Source organism: Diceros bicornis, chromosome 25 (assembly GCF_020826845.1).
Source record: "Diceros bicornis minor isolate mBicDic1 chromosome 25, mDicBic1.mat.cur, whole genome shotgun sequence".
In the NCBI taxonomy this organism is placed as follows: Eukaryota; Metazoa; Chordata; class Mammalia; order Perissodactyla; family Rhinocerotidae; genus Diceros; species Diceros bicornis.
This window is the reverse complement of record NC_080764.1, coordinates 43,413,618-43,424,546: the sequence shown is the minus strand read 5'-3', so window position 1 is coordinate 43,424,546 and position 10,929 is coordinate 43,413,618. Positions and strand designations below refer to the sequence as shown.

Below are 10,929 nucleotides of genomic sequence, written 5' to 3'. Positions count from 1 at the left end.
GATTCCAAGATTGTTTATCTGCCATAAAATGCAGAGAGCCTCCTTTCATAGCAATGCCAGGCACTGTTCTAAGCACCTTTATGTGTACTAACTTACTAAGTCCTCTCAATAACCCAGATAGGTGCCTTTATTAGCTTCATTTTATGGAGAAAGAAATTGAATTTCCAAGAGGTTAAGTAACTCAAGATCTACTTGGCTAGTAAGCAGTGGAACTAGGACTTGAACCCATGTACTATGACTCTCAAATCCTGGCTCTCACCAGCCCTGCTTTACCACCTACTACGGAGGTTTATTTCACAGAGCACCCCTGAAGTCCCTGTGCAATGGCAGTAAGTTGTCTTCTCAAATTTCATTTCTTCTTTAAAAAAAAAAAACAGTAGAGTAATAAAGCTATAAATGTAAGAATATAGTAAGGGATAAAAAATTGCCTTCAAATTTCCTATTTTAAAGTTTTGGGGGTTTAAAGGCTTTTAGATGCCAATAGAGGTTGTAAGAGTAAAATGCTATTTTCCTTTAAAGTATCAAGTCTCTCTCTGCTCTCAACGTAAAACAGGAAGCTTTATGGATACTGTTTAAAGGATGATTCTCTTAAAGTCGAGGCTTTACCCTCTCAAGAGACCTAAGAGGACAAGAATCTCTCTGGGACTCGAAAAGGAGTTGTCTTCAAGCTATCACGAGGGGCCAGTTCTTGTCCTCTGGGGTACTACGGGAAATTCAACTCAAATTCATTAGCATTGTGAAAACTAATTTTGCCAAAAGATCTAAATGAATTTTTTATTCTTCATTCAAAATTCCAAGGTAATTTTTAAAAAATTGATTTCCAACTTCAAAAATGATCCTTTTCTGCTCCGAACGGTCATGCCCTTTACGATAGCCAAGCCCTTTAGAACCTTTCTCCCATGGGAACACACACTGTACATGCCACGTGAACAATGCCTTGAAGATGTGCACAGGTTGGTCATCTCAATAAATACTTTATTTGAAATGGAGTGCATTTTGAAAATATAAAAAATCAATCACATCTCTCCAAAGTCATTTGAGACATATTTACACAAATTATGACCACACTATTAAGTTCACAAATGTGGTAGTTTATAAAGCATTTGGTACATGGTGATGCTTGCTTTTCAGAAGCTGACATTTGCATATTCTGAAACTTTAAGCAGAAGACTGACAGCAGAATGTAACAGACAATGTTTTATCTTTCTTCTCAAAATAAATACAGTGATCTGGAAGGACCACCTATTGTTAAAACCCTCCCCACTGTTCAGTTGATCACCAGCAGGCCAGCTTCAAAGCAGGTAGGAGTAGGTCTCACCAGCTTTCATGTAGATGCTTCTAAAGATCCAGAGTCCTTCTGCTTCCTTCATCGGAAAATAATGCCCTTTCTAAGAAAACTCTGTTGAATTCTATACTCCATTTGGCAAATGTCCTGCCAACAAAGCCGCAGATCACTCTGTCCTCCCATCCTACGTAAATCTGGATTGGCTGTTCAACACTGCAGATCAAAAAGTCACCCTTCAAACTGTATCAAGAATTTAGAAAATAGTTCTTAAAAACCCATCCAACACAATTCCACAGTTAATACATCTTAGGTTGCTGTAGGTAAATAGGTATATTTCTCTTCTTAGTGAAAGAATCACTAAGGAATTCAATATCAAGCTCTGTAATTTCCAAATTTAAATTTTATTCTGCTGAGGGCATTTTACCGGTAAAGCAAAAACCAACTAGTTTGATATTTACGAAAAAAGAAAAGAGCGAATGCTCCCAGGCCCACTCTCATCCCACGAAGCTCTGTGTCCTGTGGGACTGCTCCAGTTTCACTCAAGTCTGAGGCCCCTCCTCTAAAGCCTGCCACTGAACGTGACTCTGTAAACACTTGGAGCCAAGCTTAAAACCGAGTTACTTTCCCTGGGGACAGAAAGCAAGCGACGTGTTTGAACTCACACGCTGGTAACAAACTTGCATAGTGTCAGATTTAAAACAAGGGGTCGTTCAGAGAAATGAGAGCAGAAAACAGTTAGAACAGGCCTGTCTACTTAAGCCAGACTTCCTAACAGTGTTTACATGTGAGGGGAACTCTTTTAAGCAACAAGTTGGGTTTTTTTAAACCTCCATTGGAAAAAATATGTGAAGTGAAATTATCAAGTTGGTTTGATTTCTACATGATGAAAGAATCCCACCCCCCTCTGTGACGGAAATGTTCATTTGGAAAGAGTCCTTTATAGTCGTTTACTCGCTGACCTCAGCACTCCCACAGGGCATAGGCAGATCTACACGGACTTCCACTGAGCAAGTGTGTAAGGAGCTTGGTCAGGATGCCTGCCCCAGAAGCAGTTGTTCTCAGGGAACAGCACGACAGCAAGTAAAAGAAGCACTGTGTGAGGCAGGAGAAACCACCTCCTGGGTGAAGGGGAGTTACACATTTTTTCCTTCTTTTATTCATTTGTCCCAACAAATAGTTATTGAGCTCACTGTGTACAAGGCTTGGTGCCAACACACGTTCAAGGACAAAAGTTCAGTTTCCAGATGGGACATTCCTTTTAATTTTCTAACTTTTTACATTTTATGTTTATTTAAGGGGTGGGTTTTCTATTGGACCTGCTCTTTCCTTCTTCCTTTTCTTGGGTTCAAAGAAGTACGTTTACCTTTTTCCATGGAGGTGATTTTTCAGGCCTCCGAATACCGTAGGTGGGGTGTATCATTTTCTCACAGGTAGTCACTGACACATTACATGATTTGCATTTGTGTTTTGTTTTCTGGAGTTTTGTTAAGCACGCTTGATTTTTTGTTCTGGAAAAAACTATTAAATCGTAATAATTTCAAGGTGTCAAACAATAGAAACCATCTTACTCCTTTCTAATATCTGAAGTTTCACAGTTAAATGCTAAGAGCGGTTCAGACTAGAGAGCCACTAAGAGGGTCAACTCAATATAAATATCACAGCAGACCGAGGACTACGGGCTGTGGAAAGAGAAGACACGGAAGCGTGATTCTGGTGGCCCCATTAAGAACCATAGCCATTGTGGGGAAAACCCAGCAGCCAGGAGGGAGCCTGAGCATAATGTTTTCAACCGCAATGCCTACCATATATGTAAGCTAACAACATACATATACCTTTTAAAAACCTACATGAATCTTAACTTTAAAAGTAATTGGTATGGATTTTACTTTTTTTATAGCACAAAAATGTGAAAGAAAGATCCTTCCATCTGGAAGAAAGCTGTGGTTGAATTGGGGTTATATGATCTGCATGTATTAAATCAACACAGTGAGGCATTATCTCAAAAGTACAGCAGTAGTTCCAAGGAAGCCGAACCAAACTTAACTGAAGAACTCTTTAGATCTGCTCTCAGAGCTGCCCATCATATATATACATATATATGGGTTTTTAAATTTTTGCAGCATATTTTCACAACTGCAACTTAGCCACTGGAAGTAGGAGTCCACTTAAGTTTTGCTTGCATTTGCTTGAGGTTTAGTTTTTCCCCACAACTTTTTGGATTAGAGTTATGATCTCAAAATTTCATCATTTAAATATTGCACCAAAAAGTAATTTGAGCTTGAAGACTTCTTTCTAGATGGAGGGAGAAAAAAGAAATTCTATTTTCATTTCTTGACTATATAACTTAGCAGTGGCCTAATAATGACCATTTCAATTTGATGCTGGAAAAATACTGATCAAGACTTTGTGGAAAAGAAAATAGAAAACAGAGACCCGTTAGTCAAACCATACAGATAGGAAGTGATTTTCAGCCCCAAGAGGCTTTGGTATCATCTATGGCTCTTCTTAAACTTCAGTAGCATCTGCCCATCCTTTTGATTTAACACAGAAGAGGGTTTGTTCCACCTTTAAAAGCACATCCTCTTCCCCTGCACCCCTGCTCCCCAGACTCTTGAACAAGTGGTTGCTAAAACAAGACTGGGGTTGTTTTCTTACTGAAAATCCAGTGTTTATCCAATCAGTTTAGCTAACCTAACAACAAAACACATAACCCTCAAATTTCTCACAGAGCAGTAAAAAGCAAAACAGTTGGTTTCTCTGACCAACATTATTTTCAGTATGAAAACAAACAGTTATGACTTCTAGTCCTTTGAAATATTTAGAAACTGTATTTTGAACTATGAGATTCTACAGTATACTTCTAGAACAAAGAAAAGGGGTCAGAAAATGTGGTTCCAGTGAAGTGTGCAAAGCTGTTGGAGAAGGATAACCTCTAGTGTGGATAAGAGCATACATGTTCTGTCAGTCAAGTTGAATGATTCTCTTTTCCCCTACTATGTTTTTTGAATTGAAACACCTAATGAATTCATACTCAGAAATCACAGAAATCTCATTAAACCCTTCACACAGATAATACAAGCAAGGTTTTTCCTACAGTAGACCCAGTCCAACCATACATTCAAAGACATGATCATCCTGCCATCAGCTGAGTTATGTTTTAAATATTTTGAATTAGATATCACTACTACTGATTTCCTTTTAGAAAAGCAATTAGATTTTCATAATTACACAATTCTGAACATTTAGCTTCTTTAAAGTTCTATTCTACACAAAAATATATGTCTAAGGAAAGAAATAAAAAAAAAAAGTAATATCAGAGTTTAATTTCAACCACCGGGCATAACAATGAATGTGTCAGACTTTCTGAAAATGCCCCAGGAATAATGAATGAATTCTTAATGTTTTCCCCTCCACTGCCCTTTTACTTTTTGCTTTTCCAAGATTAGAACTTACTAGGGAATGGTTTTTTGAAAATAAAGTTTCTTTTTGGAAAATGGCCTACATTCAGAAATGTCTTAGAACAAGCATTAAAAAAAAACTAATAAATAACCTTAAGTCAAAATACATTAAAATAAAATTACAGTACATCATTGCTCCTACAAGGTCCACCATACTGGAAGATCCTTTCAAAGGTTCATAAATAAAGCCTTCTGGACTAGAGATGGTTTCCTGCATTGCCATGAAGAGTATGCAGAAAACTAAGGAATCGAAAGTTATCAGTCTGGTGATGTCCAAACGGCTTGATCTGGTGAGGGGCGGGGAGACTGTCTTGTTTTGGATCCAAGTGAAGACACTAGAAAGGTGCTAGTCCCACTTCCTCGAGTCCTCAAAACCTGGAAAGAAATGACAAGGAATCAAGTGCGTGGCTCAGAATCTTCCAAAACCCAGTTCTGTTTGGGTCTGTCGGCGGACACAGCGTGCTCAGAGAGACACCGGGGTCGCTCCCTCCAGCGCCCAGACACAGGTAAGCGGCGCCTGTGACACGGAGAGAGCCAGCGGCGTCGCTGGGGCGCGCACCACTGACCACGCGCGGTCAGGGTGGGCAGGGAGGCGACCCGCGTCCCCCATCCTCCCTTCCCTGCCCGGCCTCTCCTGGCCCCAGCTTGCTTCCCTTTTTTACACCTCCCCAGAAACTTGGAATAATTTCTCATTTTTCCACCCAAGAGCCAAACCTGTGAACAGCTTCCTATACTTCTCCTAACACACCCGAAACCCACTCTTCGGAATGGCCCTCGGAGCCCGGGTTGCCGGGCCCTTACCTTATCTGGCCCGGGTGCTGCCCCCTTCAGGCAGAGTTGGAGGTGCTGCGGAGAAGCCGGTGGCCGTGCGGGTGCGAGAGCGGCTGTTGGTGCTGGTGCGGTAGTGGGTGCGGGTGCGGGTGCGGATATGGGTGGAGCTGCTGGGGCTGGGGCTGGGGCTTGGCTTGGGGCTGCGGCTGGGACTGGGACTGGAGCTGAGGCTGGGGCTGGGGCTGCGGCTGCGGGGTTTGCTGCTGAACCAGGTGCTGCTGCTTCTGCCGTGTGGACTTAACCGCCAGGATGGCCTGACGGTTCTTGTACTGCACCATCTGCAGCGTGATCTCGGCGTTCCAGCCTTGGTCCTGCGGGCACCGAAAGTCGATCTCCTTGCCCTCGGCCATCACCACAGTGAAGTACATATACTTGCCCTTGCGCTCCACACAGTCCACGGTCTTCATGTTGGAAAAGTGCAATTCCTTGAGCTTGACCGGCGGCTCGAGGCTGGCCACAGCGGGGCCTCCGGGTTGGGAGGGCTCAGCCGGCCCCTGCCCGGGCTGCTGCTGCTGCTGGTGTTGCAGCTGCTTGGGTGGGATAAGCAGCAGCCCCTCCTCAGTGAGGATGCAGCACTTTTTCTTCCAGAGCTGCAGCAGCCCGTCGCTGCGCTTCTCCAGCACACCCTCCTTCAGCGCCTTGCATCCGCTGCTCTCCAACATCCTCCCAGCATAGGGGGGCCCGCCGCTCGGCTCGGCCTCTCCACTTCCCGCCGCCCGGGCCGGGGGCAACAGCAGCAGCCGCGCGCCGTCCTCGCCCCAGCGGCTCCCGCGGCCGCCCGGCCGGAGCGCACAGAGGAGGCTGACGCGCAGGAGGCAGAGCGGCGGCCGTTCGGGGTCCGGGCAGGGGGGCAGCCGCGTCCTGATGCGCCACAAGGTCCCGCAGCGGCGAGCCGCCGGGCCGCTGCCGTCCTCTTGCGAGCGCTCACTGAAGGGCACTGGCCGGGCCCCCTCGCGGCGCTTTTGAATGGGCCATCCCCCCCACCCCCGAGTGACACCCAGCGGAAAAGGCGGCTCCCGGCGCCCGCACCGCGCGGAGAAGCCCAGCACCGAAAGGCGCTCCGCCGCCGACGCACGCCTCATTAACTTGGGGCCTTTCCAAAGCCGGCCGCGTCCACGCCCCCCGCGTCCCTGGCTCCGCCTCTCGCCGCCCACTCGCTTCCGCGCTCCTTCCCCGGGACGGCTGCAGGGACCCGAGCCCCGGAAACTCCTCTCCTCCACCCGGGGCCACAGCCGAGGGCGCCCCAGCCGCCCGGCGACGAATGCCTACGCCCAGAGGACGCTGAGAGGCCATCGCCACCGTCCCACCTCTCCCCGGCCGGTGGGGCTCTCTGCTAACAGCCTCAGAAAGGGCTGCGGAGGTGGCACAGCTTCCAGACAGTGCCTGGAACGCCAGGCTGGCTCTCTGCCCTTGGGAACCAGCCCTGGGATTCGCGCTGAGCTCCGAGATCCCGCAGAGCCGGTGTCCCGGCCTGGGCGAGCGAGGAGGCTCCGAGTCACCGAGTCCCGCGGAAGTGTGCCTCCTCCAGAGCCTACGTCAACACCTCAGTGCACAAAGGCCGAGAAGACACGGTGTCTTGACACTCACATTTGCTCACGGTCATTAACTAGCTCTTCTTGGAGCAGACAGGGCGATTGTTAAAGCAATAGCGCTACCCTCCGTCCCGTTTGGAAGGGGTAGAGAAAGGTGACCCCCTTCAGATTGTATCTCGCCTTGCCATTTTACACCCGGGACACAAGGACTCGAGCTTCCTCCTTGACCCATCCGTACAGCCTGCAACATCTCACAACAGTAACTTGAAGTACGAATCGGAGGATGTCCGGTGCTTAGAGATCCCTCACTTCAAGGCGCAGCTTAGCTCTCCAAACTGCAAGTTGGCCTCAGCAGGTCCTCCTCTTTGCAAACGCCTAACGGGCCAGATCTCTATTTTGTAATCTCACTTATCTGGACCTGGGGAACGTAATGCTGTACTCGCTCCTAGCTCCCTCCTACTCCCACATGTAAACAATTTCTATAGAAATTCTGGGAAACAAGGCAGAATAAAAAGCACAAACCGAAACTAAACCTCTTGGTGGAGAAGTTCATTCGTCAAGTAAACAGAGAACCCTCACTATACAGTGACCCTGAGAATAGAAGAATCACACGAAAAAGAAAGAAACTAGGGGTGGACAAGGCAGAGTTGGCCAAGGTCAAAGGAAAGGCTGCTGCTTCTGCCCAAGAAGGACGAAGGGCTAGCTTAGCTCATCTGCTGGTTTCCTATGGCTGGAACAAAGAATTCAACAGGGGAAGAAGTGCGAGATGAGCCTGGAGAGCCGAGGAGTCGTCAAATCCTTTGTGTGTCATGCAAGAAATTCGAACTTAATCCCAAAGTAATCGAGAACAAAGGATAAACTTTAAACACGGGCGGGTCCTGAATCTTAATCTAAGGAACAATGTTTTTAGCAAATGGGACAATTCCAGCACAATCCCGAGGCCCACTGAATTTCACAGTTCTCAGGGCCTTCACATTGTTAATGGATTAGCAGTCTTTCAAAGACAAAGGCAATTATTAAAATTTTGTAAAAATTTCTAGTAAGATTATGTTAAAAAAAAATGAACAAGTCTGTATACCAATGACAGACACTACACCTAACATCTCAGTCCTTTCCCTGCCTTTGCAGGACAAGTGACATTCCAGAGAATTTCTGCATGACCAGCTGTTCATCTTTTTAACAGAATGCCATTCTTCAGCTCATTTGGAAAGGATACTTCAAGTGTGTAATTCAGAGTCTCTGAGGGCAGGTATACTTGGGAAAGACATTTCATATGGAAAAATGATACAATATAAACTTGATTGGGTAAAAAATAAGATGTTTGGTGTTATCTAACCTTCAGCAGTTTATCAGAATGCAACAAAAGCATTCTATATAAATTACTTCAAAATGTCTGAACGACAGGCACGATTTTCAAAAGCACTTATAACTAGAGACTTTAAAACTCAGAATTTCCATTTGAGTATTTCACAACGACTTAGTGACTTTGAGAGCAGCTCAGAAGTCAGTCTACAATATACCCTTTCTGACCACAGTGCACTGATTATTGTAAATCTCAGTAATATACGAATCTTGTAAATTGGTGACAACTTTGCTCATAATTTATTTCAACAGTCACCACCAACTCACAAAAATGGCCATATCATGGCCATTATTTTTTTAAGACAATGACATAAATTCACAGAAAGTGTATTATAGGAAATAACTGTTCCTCCCCAAAAGCACCACTTCAGCTGTAGATATAAGGAAAACCTACCAGTCACTTAAAATTTACTCAAGTGTAGAAAGCTAGCTACAAAGTCATTCCTTTGGTACACAAATTTGAAATAGCTAACTCACAGTGCATATGACAGCTAGCTATGTCAAGTTATCAGCAGCATCTGACACAGCTGATCATTTCCTCCTCTTGGATTCAGTTCTTCACTTGGCTTTAAGGACATCACTCTTGGTTTCCCTTCTACCTCCCTGGATACTGTCTCCTCTATAGGGTCCTCCTCTCCACCCCAATCTTTTAATACTGGGGTGCCCCAGAGCTCAGTCCTTGGTCCTCTTCATCTACACTCACTCCCTTGTTGATCTCATCCAGTCTCATCATTTTCAATAACTCCCAAATTTATATCCCCAATTTATATCCAACTGTTTGTTGCCAAAGAATAAAACGACTACCAAAGTTTAAAAATAATAGTACTAACATGCCAGGCAAGGGAACACATACTGGTGAAGACATTCCTGAGTAGTTCACTAGAAGGAAAAGTCTGAGGGGATTTTAGGTGGTAGAAAGAAAGGTTCATAGAGCTTTTGCTAATAAAAAATTGAAAAATAGCACTCTGGATAGGATGGAGTCCATAGGTTCATACCTAATTGGTTAAAACAAATTCCTGGATGGAACTGGTTCACTAAGGGTCTGGAGTCACCTAAAGTTCATGTTTCTTTGCAGGCTAGAATGGCTGTAATGAAAAACAGCCTTCAGTTTTGATATATTCCACGCCAGCGTTACTGCAAATGGAAAACTTTCTTTTTACCCTCCTCTACAGTACTATTTGGATGTCTATAGAGAACTCAAATATATGTGCTCCCAAACTTAATCTTCTCTCCCTGATTGACTCTATATGGCAATTCCATCTGTACGGTTGCTCAGGCCAAAAACCTCAGAGCAGTATTACCCTTAAAACAAGCCGAGAGGCCCTTATCCGGAGCTCTGAACTTTAGAAGAGTCAAAATGACACGTCTATCTGGAGCTCATACTCACTCTAGACCACACTCCAGGTACTCAGAATTCCAAATACCCTTCCTAAAAGGCCTCGGCAGTTCCAAGGAATGCACTATCACCAGTGTGTGCACTGGTGTGTAAGAGGATGGACAGATTTTGAACACGCAAACCAGGATGTCCACACAAACACGCAGGAGGCCCCTTGCCACACAATTCAGAGGCAGGGATGGGAAAACAGGAAAGGTGGTACATGGGCTGAGGATCAGCTCTGCTTGCAACTAATGTTCTGGAACTGGACTTTAAGAATCTGAAATGCAAACCTGGCCTTCCAGGTACTTAACAAGGTCTATTTGTCAAGATAGGAGCATTGAACATATTTTATTTAACAAAACTTTTAAATATTTAACCACTGATGTCTCCACTATACTTTTGCCCCAGAACTGCAAATGTTTAAAAGCATGCCTACCTTGCAGTAATCCTTTACAGATTTCTCTCAATACCCAATCCACAAATTCAGTCAAGAAATCCCATCAGTTATGCCTTTAAACATCTACATTCTGTCCATTTCCTTCCTTACTACCCTGATCCAAATCACCATGTTTTTTGTTTTTTGCAGGGGACAATTTGCCCTAAGCTAATCTGTTGCCAATCTTCCTCCTTTTCTTTCTCCCCCAAAACCCCAGTACATAGTTGTGTAGTTTTCAGTCCTTCTGGTTCTTCTATGTGAGCTGCCACCACAGCATGGCTACTCACAGACAAGTGATGTGGTTCCACGCCTGGGAACCAAACCCGGGCTGCCAAAGCAGAGCGCGCCAAACTAGAACCGCTAGGCCATCAGGGCTGGCTCCATCATCTCTCTCTGGAATTACTGCAGTGGCCTCCTAATTTGTCTCCCTCATTCTACCCTTGCCTTATAATCTATTTTCCACACAGCTCAGGGTCATCCCAATCACTTTCCTGAAGTTTTTGCTCAAATGCCATCTCAATGAGGCCTATCAATCACTCTAAAATTGCAACCACCCAATTCCCCTTCATTTTTCCCATAGCATGTGTTACCTCCTAATATACCACTGAATAATTTATTACGCCTCTAGCTTATTTCTGTTCCCCTTC

General features: G+C 44.9%; 1 protein-coding gene across 1 annotated transcript; it reads right to left on the bottom strand.

The window, feature by feature from the left end:
• Positions 1-4,588: 4,588 nt before the first annotated feature.
• PHLDA1 (pleckstrin homology like domain family A member 1) lies at positions 4,589-7,058 on the bottom strand. The gene is made up of 2 exons (XM_058568758.1): positions 5,545-7,058; positions 4,589-5,118 (listed from the first exon to the last, which is right to left on the bottom strand). Exon 1 carries the CDS (start codon positions 6,654-6,656, stop codon positions 5,571-5,573), a length of 1,086 nt encoding a protein of 361 aa, XP_058424741.1. The 5' UTR covers positions 6,657-7,058; the 3' UTR covers positions 4,589-5,118; positions 5,545-5,570.
• Positions 7,059-10,929: the final 3,871 nt, after the last annotated feature.